The sequence below is a fragment of the Nerophis lumbriciformis genome, linkage group LG23 (genome assembly GCF_033978685.3).
Source record: "Nerophis lumbriciformis linkage group LG23, RoL_Nlum_v2.1, whole genome shotgun sequence".
Lineage (NCBI taxonomy): Eukaryota > Metazoa > Chordata > Actinopteri > Syngnathiformes > Syngnathidae > Nerophis > Nerophis lumbriciformis.
In genome coordinates, this window is record NC_084570.2 from 40897700 (window position 1) to 40911672 (window position 13973).

The 13973-nt window shown below is 44.5% G+C and overlaps 2 protein-coding genes across 2 annotated transcripts in view; both read left to right on the top strand.

Moving 5' to 3' along the window:
• hck (HCK proto-oncogene, Src family tyrosine kinase) overlaps positions 1-1230 on the top strand; it is a 46128-nt gene extending 44898 nt beyond the window's left edge. Inside the window, exon 13 of the mRNA XM_061985536.2 lies at positions 784-1230. Within this exon, the coding sequence (XP_061841520.1) occupies positions 784-986 (203 nt within the window). The 3' untranslated portion in view covers positions 987-1230. The remainder of the gene's footprint in view (positions 1-783) is intronic.
• Positions 1231-9580: 8350 nt separating this feature from the next.
• Positions 9581-13973, top strand: part of tm9sf4 (transmembrane 9 superfamily protein member 4) — a 41343-nt gene continuing 36950 nt past the window's right edge. The window contains exon 1 of the mRNA XM_061985535.2: positions 9581-9618. Coding sequence (XP_061841519.2) covers positions 9601-9618 — 18 coding nt within the window. The 5' untranslated portion in view covers positions 9581-9600. The remainder of the gene's footprint in view (positions 9619-13973) is intronic.

Here is a 13973-nt window from a genome sequence, read left to right on the forward strand (position 1 = left end):
GTGTGATATCATGTGCGAAACAAGCAGACCTGCAGTGTGTTTACTTGTGTGATATCATGTGTGATACAAGCAGTCCTGGAGCGTGTTTAGTTGAGTGTGATATCATGTGCGACACAAGCAGTCCTGCAGATGGTTTACTTGTGCAAAGCTGGACAACATCTAAATGTTAACATCTAAATGTCCTCAAATAAGCACAATTTATGTCTTACTAAAGTCATGTACTAAAAGTAAACATGCTAGGCTTTAGGCTACTAGGAGCTAGCAGCTACACAACAGCTAAGCACACAATAGCACACAAGCTAGAAGGTAATAATAATTGAACCAAATGGCAGTGTGAATCAATATAAACAAGTATCAATTGTTGCACATTACTTACACATACAGTACAAAGTCTCCAAGGCAGAAGCCCATTTGAAAGTGTCCAGTAACAAACGTGTCCGCATCATTCAACTTACCGCATCATGGACTTAATTCCATGAATTATCCAAAAAAACAATTACTATACCACTCCACTTCAACGTAAAGATAGATGAGTCCATTCCGGACTATTAATAATAAAGAGGTTAGTGTTTTTCTTATTGTTTGAATAATTTCACTTGATCCAACTTTGTGTAACATTCCACACTACAGGATGATACAAATATTTACGATTTGTGCTGATATCGTATCGGATCAATTAGATAATACTCAAGGTATCGGAAGAACATGGCTAAAAGTCACCTTTGCGGAGATGTCAGATATTTCCAAGGTTTAGCATTGAACTGCTGTGCTGGGATTGTGCAGGCATGACAAACCCGGAGGTGATCCGTTCCCTGGAGAAGGGCTACCGGATGCAGCGTCAGGACACTTGCCCCAAGGAACTCTATGATATCATGCTGGAGTGCTGGAAGGACAAACCGGACAACCGGCCCACCTTCGATTACCTGCAGAGCATCCTGGAGGATTTCTACACCGCCACGGAGAGCCAGTACCAGCAGCAGCCATGAGCAGCGTGTACTTTCATCAGATTTTTGGACACCGAGAAAAAAACTTTCAAAATATTTTCCTTAATGCTTCTGCACCAACAACAAGCGTCCATCTTTACCCAAGGAGGGCTTGGAAGGGCTTTCTTCCTCTTTGTGCCTTTCCTGTATTTGAGAAATCTATATCTTTCACATGTTAATATTATATGTTTGTGTGTGTGTGTGTATATATATATATATTTTTTTTTTTTTTTAATTTGATATATATGTATATATATTTTTTTATATATGTATATTTTATATATATATATATACATATATGTATGTACATGTACTTTATTTATATATACTATATATATATATATATATATATATAATATATATAAATAAAGTACATGTACTTTATTTATATATACTATATATATATATATATAGTATATATAAATAAAGTACATGTACATACTTAAATAGATTTCATTTAATTTATTATATTGCATTATGTATTATGTATATAAGAGATTATATATATATATATATATAGTATACATAATATATATAGTATATATATCCATATATATGCATATACACACACACACACATATATATATATATATGTATGTATATATATTTTAAAATACATAAAACAGTTTGTCCTGAAATTTCAGAGCTTTTACTGTTAACTTTGTCGCAGAATTTTAAACAAGTTAATTTTCATGAGAAAGTGGAATGTAAAATACAGCTCTCTTTAAACACATGGTCATTCATTAGCAAGTACATTGCGCAACACGGCAATGACAGAACCAATGTTGTAACGGTGACAAGTGTAACACAAATCAAAGCCCCCCCCCCCCCACCCCCCTGCACCTTCGGCGGGCATGCGTCACACAAAAAAATTTGAGGAATGTGAACAGTTAGCATGTCTTAAGTACCGAGTTTATGACTCTTGAGGTGTACGGCTGCAATATTAGCTACAAAAAAAGTTAGCATGCTAACGTTAGCATGTTAAGGGGTTTGGGTTAGACACCCTAAGATAACCCTAGCTTAACCTTAGCCCCTAGCCCTAACCCTGTAGTTTTTCAAAGCTATATAGTATAAACACATTTTTTACCGTATAATGCAGCTAAAACATCAAATAAAGTCATAGAAGATATTACACATTTCAATATTGGGCAGTGTTGTACATGCTTGGTATATATAGTATTATATGTAGATGAGGTAGCCCCGCCTTCCACCCGAGTGCAGCTGGGACATACAAGGTTACTTAGAGTCATGGTACCCAGATTTCAGCGGAGTACACCAATGGCTGCCGTTGTCAAGTGGGGTTCGCAGCTAGCTGCGGGGTTGTTCTTCCAATGCAAAATAGACTGCTCCGGCCAACAGCGTGAAGGTAGGCTAGGATTTATTAATATAAATCACGCACTACCGCGAACATAAACAATACAACAACAACTACAACAACAAAAAAGAGGCAAGCGTGCCTAAAACGCAAGTGAGGCTAATCTTAAACAGAAGCTATGGCATGGACATGGAAACTTACTTGGACAGAGCAAGACATAAACCGGTGTGACATCAAAACAGCGCAGGCAGAACGAGTGATGAACAAAGGTAGGCTTAAATAACAGTGACATGATTGGTGACAGGTGTGTGTGAGTCCGAACGTGAAACAGGTGCGTGACGTGACAGGTGAAAACTAATGGTTGCTATGGTGACAAAACAAAACAAAAGTGCACAAAAAGTCCAAAATTTAAACCGAACATTACTAAAACAAAACATGATCACACAGACATGACAGAATCCCCCCCTTACGGACAGATCCCAGATGTCCAAAAACAGAAAATATCAACAAGAGTCATGGGAGGGCAGGAGGGGGACATGGCGGTGGGTCGCCAGGCCACGTGTCCCCGTATCCACCGGGGCAGAGTTAGGTGGCGGCGGCGAGTGGAACGCCGCTGCAGCAGGCGAGGCGGGCGCCCAGGGAATGGCCACATTCGTGGCCGACTGGGAGGTGGGCGCACTTGGCGTGGCGGGCGACCAGGTAGCGGCCATATCTGTGACCGACGAGGAGGGAGGTGCGTCGTCATCGTGGCAGGCGTGGAAGCAGCAGATGATGCAGGCAGCGAAGCTCGGCGTGGCGCGTCAGGCGGCGAAGCTCGGCGTGGCGCGTCAGGCGGCGAAGCTCGGCGTGGCGCGTCAGGCGGCGAAGCGCGTCAGGCGGCGAAGCTCGGCGTGGGTCTTGGTCTTGGCGTGGCGGGTCTTGGTCTTGGCGTGGCGGGTCTTGGTCTTGGCGTGGCGGGTCTTGGTCTTGGCGTGGCGGGTCTTGGTCTTGGTCTTGGTCTTGGCGTGGCGGGTCTTGGTTTTGGCGTGGCGGGTCTTGGTCTTGGTCTTGGCGTGTCTTGGTCTTGGCGTCGTGGAACTGGTACCGGAGCTTGGCGTGGCGGGTCTTGGTCTTGGCATGGCGGGTCTTGGTCTTGGCATGGCGGGTCTTGGTCTTGGCATGGCGGGTCTTGGCGTCGTTGAGCTGGTACCGGGTCTTGGCGTCGTTGAGCTGGTACCGGGTCTTGGCGTCGTGGAGCTGGTACCGGAGCTTGGCGTCGTGGAGCTGGTACCGGAGCTTGGCGTCGTGGAGCTGGTACCGGAGCTGGTACCGGAGCTTGGCGTCGTGGAGCTACTGGTGCAGGTGGAGGTGGTCTAGCTGGGGGTTGCGGCTTGGCATGGTAAAAGACTGGTGGTGGCGGCCGTGAGGGAGGCTGTGGCTTGACATGGTGAAGCTGAGTCACCCCACCAGTGCAGTTCCCAGCCCTAGCCCCCCCCTCAAGGAGCGGATACCAGACGCGCTCCCTACGGTCTGGAACTCTCTTTAAGGGTGGGTGGGGGGAGGTATGGAGGGGGGCAGAATCCTCCCCATTAAATTGTCCAGAAAATCTATTCACCACCCCCACTTTAGACTGGGTCTGAAAAAATCTAAATTTAGAAAAAAAATTCTCAAAAGGATTATTTTTTGAAACGAAGTCCTTGGTGGGCGGCTGACAGGGCGTAAATAGAATCTAAAAAAAAAAAAATCTTGGTTTCTGACGTCATCACCAGTGGGCGGGATGACGTCATCAGCACAGGCCTCCTGCGGCGGCAAGGAAAAATGAGCTGCTTGGGGAATCTTGTTGTCCGTGGGAGGGTTTTGGGGGAACGACGCGTCATGCTGGCGAGAAAAAGCCTTTCTGGTTGGCTTCCAGCTTTGCCAGCGCGTCTCCATCACCTCCTTGTGGCCGGTCTGCGGAAGAACGTCTGCTGCCTGCGTTCTGTCAAGTGGGGTTCGCAGCTAGCTGCGGGGTTGTTCTTCCAATGCAAAATAGACTGCTCCGGCCAACAGCGTGAAGGTAGGCTAGGATTTATTAATATAAATCACGCACTACCGCGAACATAAACAATACAACAACAACTACAACAACAAAAAAGAGGCAAGCGTGCCTAAAACGCAAGTGAGGCTAATCTTAAACAGAAGCTATGGCATGGACATGGCAACTTACTTGGACAGAGCAAGACATAAACCGGTGTGACATCAAAACAGCGCAGGCAGAACGAGTGATGAACAAAGGTAGGCTTAAATAACAGTGACATGATTGGTGACAGGTGTGTGTGAGTCCGAACGTGAAACAGGTGCGTGACGTGACAGGTGAAAACTAATGGTTGCTATGGTGACAAAACAAAACAAAAGTGCACAAAAAGTCCAAAATTTAAACCGAACATTACTAAAACAAAACATGATCACACAGACATGACAGAATCCCCCCCTTACGGACAGATCCCAGATGTCCAAAAACAGAAAATATCAACAAGAGTCATGGGAGGGCAGGAGGGGGACATGGCGGTGGGTCGCCAGGCCACGTGTCCCCGTATCCACCGGGGCAGAGTTAGGTGGCGGCGGCGAGTGGAACGCCGCTGCAGCAGGCGAGGCGGGCGCCCAGGGAATGGCCACATTCGTGGCCGACTGGGAGGTGGGCGCACTTGGCGTGGCGGGCGACCAGGTAGCGGCCATATCTGTGACCGACGAGGAGGGAGGTGCGTCGTCATCGTGGCAGGCGTGGAAGCAGCAGATGATGCAGGCAGCGAAGCTCGGCGTGGCGCGTCAGGCGGCGAAGCTCGGCGTGGCGCGTCAGGCGGCGAAGCTCGGCGTGGCGCGTCAGGCGGCGAAGCTCGGCGTGGCGCGTCAGGCGGCGAAGCTCGGCGTGGGTCTTGGTCTTGGCGTGGCGGGTCTTGGTCTTGGCGTGGCGGGTCTTGGTCTTGGCGTGGCGGGTCTTGGTCTTGGTCTTGGTCTTGGCGTGGCGGGTCTTGGTTTTGGCGTGGCGGGTCTTGGTCTTGGTCTTGGCGTGTCTTGGTCTTGGCGTCGTGGAACTGGTACCGGAGCTTGGCGTGGCGGGTCTTGGTCTTGGCATGGCGGGTCTTGGTCTTGGCATGGCGGGTCTTGGTCTTGGCATGGCGGGTCTTGGCGTCGTTGAGCTGGTACCGGGTCTTGGCGTCGTTGAGCTGGTACCGGGTCTTGGCGTCGTGGAGCTGGTACCGGAGCTTGGCGTCGTGGAGCTGGTACCGGAGCTTGGCGTCGTGGAGCTGGTACCGGAGCTTGGCGTCGTGGAGCTGGTACCGGAGCTTGGCGTCGTGGAGCTGGTACCGGAGCTTGGCGTCGTGGAGCTACTGGTGCAGGTGGAGGTGGTCTAGCTGGGGGTTGCGGCTTGGCATGGTAAAAGACTGGTGGTGGCGGCCGTGAGGGAGGCTGTGGCTTGACATGGTGAAGCTGAGTCACCCCACCAGTGCAGTTCCCAGCCCTAGCCCCCCCCTCAAGGAGCGGATACCAGACGCGCTCCCTACGGTCTGGAACTCTCTTTAAGGGTGGGTGGGGGGAGGTATGGAGGGGGGGCAGAATCCTCCCCATTAAATTGTCCAGAAAATCTATTCACCACCCCCACTTTAGACTGGGTCTGAAAAAATCTAAATTTAGAAAAAAAATTCTCAAAAGGATTATTTTTTGAAACGAAGTCCTTGGTGGGCGGCTGACAGGGCGTAAATAGAATCTAAAAAAAAAAAAATCTTGGTTTCTGACGTCATCACCAGTGGGCGGGATGACGTCATCAGCACAGGCCTCCTGCGGCGGCAAGGAAAAATGAGCTGCTTGGGGAATCTTGTTGTCCGTGGGAGGGTTTTGGGGGAACGACGCGTCATGCTGGCGAGAAAAAGCCTTTCTGGTTGGCTTCCAGCTTTGCCAGCGCGTCTCCATCACCTCCTTGTGGCCGGTCTGCGGAAGAACGTCTGCTGCCTGCGTTCTGTCAAGTGGGGTTCGCAGCTAGCTGCGGGGTTGTTCTTCCAATGCAAAATAGACGGCTCCGGACAACAGCGTGAAGGTAGGCTAGGATTTATTAATATAAATCACGCACTACCGCGAACATAAACAATACAACAACAACTACAACAAAAAAAAGAGGCAAGCGTGCCTAAAACGCAAGTGAGGCTAATCTTAAACAGAAGCTATGGCATGGACATGGAAACTTACTTGGACAGAGCAAGACATAAACCGGTGTGACATCAAAACAGCGCAGGCAGAACGAGTGATGAACAAAGGTAGGCTTAAATAACAGTGACATGATTGGTGACAGGTGTGTGTGAGTCCGAACGTGAAACAGGTGCGTGACGTGACAGGTGAAAACTAATGGTTGCTATGGTGACAAAACAAAACAAAAGTGCACAAAAAGTCCAAAATTTAAACCGAACATTACTAAAACAAAACATGATCACACAGACATGACAGCCGTGAGCATATCATGCAACACTGTGACACTAGTGTGTTAGTTTTTGATTCATCTCAGGGCTAATTCAATGGTTTTTCATTACAACAAATATACTTATTTATAGCAAACATTTCTTTTTAGTCAAGCTTGCTTGACTAAAGGTTGAAACTGTGAGTCAAAAAGGTACGCTAAATGGTGACCTCCCTGGCTTGAAAGGAGTACATTATATTTATACAGCATTGCGTGTATATTTGATTAGGACAAACCAAATTGAAGATGACGTGGCGCCTCATGAGTAAACACCCAACAGGATTATGAGACACCTGCAATTATTCCTTGTGGGAAACAGAGTATAAATAAGAAAAGACTATAAAGTGAAAGTTGGAAGACATAAAGAAAACTCTCAAAGGGGCATTAAGCAGCAACAAGTACATTCTAGTGAAGTTCCTAAAACAGACGGGATTACGCAGTACAATTTAGTATGGAAAAGAATATGAGGGAGGGAACTCTGGTTCACACTCCAACACAGTAGGTGGCGATAATGCACCTTTAATGCACAGAAGAAGAAGTTGAGACACTGCAAACGTGTGGATATCATGTGAAAAGATGTAACATGTTAAATTGACATCAATGTGATTAATTCAATTGCTACAAGGTTAGCTTGTAGAATCAGAATCAGAATCAGAAGAGTTTTTATTGCCATTTTTTGAGAAAGGGTTCACAAACTAGGAATTTTACTTGGCGCAATCGTGCAACATAAAACACATATAACACAGAATAGAGTAACATGAGCTGTAACTGAGCTATCAGATTTTGTTATTGTTCATGTGCCTGATGGCCGAGGGGGAAAAAAACTGTTCAGGTGGCGGGAGGTGTGGGTCTGGATGGACCGTAGTCTCCTGCCTGAGGGGAGAGGGGAGAATAGTTTGTGTCAAGGGTGAGAAGAGTCAGCTGTGATCCGACCCACACGCCTCCTGATCCTGGAGGAGAACAGGTCCTGAAGGGGTGGGAGTTTGCAGCCAATGACCTTCTCAGCAGCACGTACCATGCGCTGCAGTCGATGCTTGTCCCGGACTGTGGCGCCGGGGAACCACACGGTGATGGAGGAGGTGAGGATGGACTCGATGATGGCTGAGTAGAACTGCACCAGCATCTCGGTCGGCAACTTGTAGTGACATATATGTACCACTAGGGTGGCGAAATCCTTGTCGTATCCACATTTGGGTTACCGGAAGCAATAAATCATGGTAAGCCTTCATGGATTTTGTTAGCAGGGTTAGACCAGGGGTCCCCAAACTTTTTGAGTTTTTGACTTAAAAAAATTTGGCCGGGGGCCGGGCTGTGTGCGTGTGTCACGCACTAATTGACTAAAAGAGTGCGCCGCGTGTGCACGCTCGCCCGACACTGCGGCGTGAGCGCGATGATGTCACGTTATAAAGTTAAATTTAAAAGCCTACTGAAATGCGATTTTCTTATTTAAACTGGGATAGCAGGTCCATTCTATGTGTCATACTTGATCATTTCGCGATATTGCCATATTTTTGCTGAAAGGATTTAGTAGAGAACATCGACGATAACGTTCGCAACTTTTGGTCGCTGATAAAAAAGCCTTGCCTGTACCGGAAGTAGCAGACGATATGCGCGTGACGTCACAGGTTGTGGAGCTCCTCACATCTGCACATTGTTTACAATCATGGCCACCAGCAGCGAGAGCGATTCGGACCGAGAAAGCAACGATTTCCCCATTAATTTGAGCGAGGATGAAAGATTTGTGGATGAGGAAAGTGAGAGTGAAGGACTAGAGGGCAGTGGGAGCGATTCAGATAGGGAAGATGCTGTGAGAGGCGGGTGGGACCTGATATTCAGTTGGGAATGACTAAAACAGTAAATAAACACAAGACATATATATACTCTATTAGCCACAACACAACCAGGCTTATATTTAATATGCCACAAATTAATCCCGCATAACAAACACCTCCCCCCTCCCGTCCATATAACCCGCGAATACAACTCAAACACCTGCACAACACACTCAATACCACAACCCAAAGTACCGTTCACCTCCCCAAAGTTCATACAGCACATATATTTCCCCAAAGTCCCCAAAGTTACGTACGTGACATGCACATAGCGGCACGCACGTATGGGCAAGCGATCAAATGTTTGGAAGCCGCAGCTGCATGCGTACTCACGGTACCGCGTCTGCGTATCCAACTCAAAGTCCTCCTGGTAAGAGTCTCTGTTGTCCCAGTTCTCCACAGGCCAATGGTAAAGCTTGACTGTCATCTTCCGGGAATGTAAACAATGAAACACCGGCTGTGTTATCCGGCACACCAGTCAAGGGGTGCATTCTATGGCGGGGGTGCGTTATCCAGCACAACACCTGCCACAATACACCGCTTCCCACTTACAGCTTTCTTCTTTGCTGTCTCCATTGTTCATTGAACAAATTGCAAAAGATTCACCAACACAGATGTCCAGAATACTGTGGAATTTTGCGATGAAAACAGACAACTTAATAGCTGGCCACCATGCTGTGGGGTGCCGTATATATATATATATATATATATATATATATATATACGGCAATACGTCCGTTACTTCACCCCTTGCTCCTGATGGCTGCTGGTTAGCGCCTTGCATGGCAGCTCCCGTCATCAGTGTGTGAATGGGTAAATGTGGAAATATTGTCAAAGCGCTTTGAGTGATGTGTGTTTTTATTTTACTCTAAAGTCAGAATCAATCAAAAACATATATGATGACTATATTAGTATATATTTGATCAATGCAATACATTTATTGAAAGAAGACGTCATAGAAAAAAAGAATCACAGTAGTGACGTCACAAATGACACGTATTCAAAATGGCGGCCGCGGCTGTGGTGAGTAGAGCGCCGAGCACTTTCCCCTCAAACTACATATTCCTCACCTTTTGTTTCCCCCTTTAAAGGATGCGTGTTGTGATCTTGGGGGGCTTAAGTCTCCGCTTTACTCGGCAGACAACAATTTGGCGGCGACTCGATGGGTTTTACGAGCAGACTTTAATGTTTGTTTGAATGTTGACGCTCCTTCCGCTAACTTCCTGGTCGCTAAGCTAGCAGCTAACGTCACTTTAGCTTAGTGGTCAGGAGCGGGTTTAACACCAACAAATGGTTCTGGTTTTATTCGCCAGGTCCAGTGGGATGTGTTGGAATATCAGAACGAGCCTTGTCGGCTGCTGACAAACCATTCATTCATTGACTCGAGTGTTAGCTGTTAGCATTAGCTACACGCTGTAGCTAATGCCATCATCACTATTATTGATTAGTAAATCTCTCAAGGCACTGATAACATTGAGTGGTTAATATCCTCAACTTGGAAGATAATTCAATCAATCAATCAAAGTTGATTTGTAAAGCCCTAAATCACGAGTGTCTCAAAGGGCTGCACAAGCTACAGCGACATCCTCGTCTCAGATCCCACATCAGGACAATAAAAACTCAACCCAATGGGCACAATGAGAAACCTTGGAGGGGACCGCAGATGTGGGGACCCCTTCCACCCCCCACCCCCCCTCCGGTGGATCTAGTTAATAGAGTGAGAGTTCAGTCCATAGTCCATAATCCAATCACAAACTAATTAAACTACTGCAAATACGGATAATGTGCCTTTTAACGTTTAAGAAGTTGAGCAAAATGACATGTTAATTACACACTTTAGAACTACCACCTTAGTATTGTGCATGTTGTGCTGGATTGTAACCTGACAGGCAAGTTTGGCCTGTGGTTTGCGGAACGTTTTTGTCGTGGTCAAAAGTTTACATACACTTGTAAAGAACATATTGTCATGGCTGTCTTGAGTTTCCAATAAGTTATACAACTCTTATTTTTTTGTTATAGAGTGATTGGAGCACATACTTGTTGGTCACAAAAAACATTACCAAGTTTGGTTCTTTTATGAGTTTATTATGGGTCTACTGAAAATGTGACCAAATCTGCTGGATCAAAAGTATACATACAGCAATGTTAATATTTGGTTACATGTCCCTTGGCAAGTTTCACTGCAATAAGGCGCTTTTGGTAGCCATCCACAAGCAAAACTTGAGCTGTTTGGCCACAATACCTAGCAATATGTTTGGAGGAAAAAAGGTGAGGCCTTCAATCCTTGGAACACCATGCCTACCGTCAATCATGTTAGTGGTAGTATTATGCTCTGGGCCTGTTTTGCTGCCAATGGAACTGGTGCTTTACAAAGAGTAAATGGGACGATGGAAAAGGACAATTACCTCCAAATTCTTCAGGACAACCTAAAATCATCAGCCCGGAGGTTAGGTCTTGGGCACAGTTTGGTGTTCTAACAGGACAATGACCCCAAACACACATCAAAAGTGGTAAAGGAATGGCTAAATCAGGCTAGAATTAAGGTTTTAGAATGGCCTTCCCAAGGTCCTGACTTAAACGTGTGGACAATGCTGAAGAAACAAGTCCATGTCAGAAAACCAAGAACATTTAGCTGAACTGCACCAATTTTGTCAAGAGGAGTGGTCAAAAATTCAAGCAGAAGCTTGTGGATGGCTACCAAAAGCGCCTTATTGCAGTGAAACTTGCCAAGGGACGTGTAACCAAATAATAACATTGCTGTATGTATACTTTTGACCCAGCAGATTTGGTCACATTTTCAGTAGACCCATAATACATTCATAAAATAACCAAACTTCATGAATGTTCTTTGTGACCAACAAGTATGTGCTCCAATCACTCTATATCACAAAAAAATAAGAGTTGTAGAACTTATTGGAAACTCAAGACAGCAATGATGTTATGTTCTTTACAAGTGTATGTAAACTTTTGACCACGACTGTAACTACCCGGGTCAGCCAACAGTGGGACCTCATATTAACCCCGGGTTACTTGCTGTTTAGCTTCCATGTGTAGTGGATAATGGTGACTAAAGCCGATCACGTTCATATTAGAAATCGACCGATATCATTTTTTCATTGGCAATACAGATTATTAGTAGTTAACGTCTGGACAAGGCTTTAAGTTGTTTTTGTTTTTGTTTTTTTTAATTTCCAGAAACGTTGGACCAGCAGCGACATCATGTTTTATGCAGCGCTAATGTTGCGGTTAATTTAGCATCAAAAAACATGAAAGGATTTCACTAACACCTTTATTATGTGTGTCTAACAGGTGCATCAATATTTGCATTTCAAAATATGGGAAATCATGGATGGAAAATTGGTAAAAATATGGGATGTTACTCTAAAGCACAATTACTCGCCATCTACTAAATTTTATAAAATGTTATAGCAGTTAATGGATTTAATACTTTGTAAAGTTTCCTTGTGAAGAACCCTGAAGTGTTGCAAACATTGAAATAAAAACAACTCTGGGCTACTTCACATAGATTATAGTTAAGACTGATCAATCATGGTGATCAGCTTTTAGCATATTTCCTCGATCAAACATGACGGAAATTTGTGTTAGAAGATACCGCAATAGTAAACAGTAGGGAAGTAACGATGCTTGGTATAATCCTGCACGGAACAATCCACCTTTATTGACTGTGATCTTGTGTGTGAACGAGTACGTTTGCGTGTGTTTGTGTGAAAGTGTGTCCGTGTTCCAACGTCGTGAAAGTCAGGCTCCCCACATCGTAATTAATGTGCAACCATGTCCCTCGTCCCTTGACACAGCTGGAGGTGCAGCCTAGAAGAACAAAATGATAAATATGACTAACACTAGCATAGATGTTGAAACACAACATTTAAAAGGAACAGTGACTTTACTTTCACTATATGCTGTATCTCACCAGTAATCCTGCCCCGAATGCGGACTTGCAGGCACTCAGAACGTCTGTGCTATATGCTAATGCCATCATCACTATTACTGATTAGTAAATATCTCAAGGAACTGATGACATTGAGTGGTTAATAGCCTCAACTTAGAAGATAATTCAATCACAAACTAATTAAACTACTGCAAAAACGGATAATGTTCCTGTTAACGTTTAAGAAAGTCGTGCAAAATGACATGTCAATTACACACTTTAGAACCAACACCTTAGTATTGTGCATGTTGTGCTGGATTGTAACCTAACAGGCAAGTTTGGCCTATGGGTTGTATCTGCTCAAATTAATGTATATACATTTTTTGATTTGAAAAAAATCTGCGAAATCAGGGTATCCCGAGGTCTTATTAATTTTAATGTATTTATTTACAGACAGACATATTTTTGTATTTCATTATTGTTTATTTTGTTAATATCAGAGTCCGTTCTGCAAAAAGGTCATCCCCAGAAGCACACAGCTTATGGACAGAGACCCACAGTTAAAATATATATCATCATACAATATACAAAATACAATACATTTCAAAACCTACCCACCAAATACCCATTTACAATTTAATTTATAAATAAAAAAGGAATCTTTAAATACACCAAATCAGTCTCAATATCGTATTATTCAAATTTGATTAAAAGATTGCATCTTGAAGATCTGCGATAATCATCATACATACGGAGGTCAAGACCAAAATTATGCGGCTAATGTGAATTCCTCAACCATAAGGGCTGTGCTAAATGTACTAAGCATAATGTTGCAATAAATTTTGCTTAAAACGCTTTTTTAAAAATTTTAAAGAATGTGATTCTTTTTTTTAGAGCTATCAATCTCATTCCAGATCATCGGACCTCTACAGGCTATAAAGTTAAAAGTAAAGTTAAAGTACCAATGATTGTCACACACACACTAGGTGTGGTGAAATTACTCTCTGTATTTAACCCATCCCCTTATTCATCACCCCCTGGGAGGTGAGGAGAGCAGTGAACAGCAGCGGTGGCCGCGCTCAGGAATCATTTTGGTGATTTAACCCCCAATTCCAACCCTTGATGCTGAGTGCCAAGCAGGGAGTAAATGGGTCCCATTTTTATAGTCTTTGGAATGACTCATGACCTACCCATCTCAGGGCGGACAATCTAACCACAAGGCCACTGAGCAGGTTGTACACTTTGGATGACGATTTTTCCCTCTTAATAAAGGTTTACTTCTAACTAGTGTTATTATCTATGAGAAGTAGTGGTCACTGAAATGAGCTGAAATTACTACAAAAGTACACTTCATTCATTAACCGTATTACAAGAAAGATCAGTTGTCATAATACATGTTGTTGGATATAGAGAACATTCATTGAATCGAAAATACTGAAATTCCACGACATAGCGAATTTGCAAACAGCTAAAATGATGCACAAAGCAA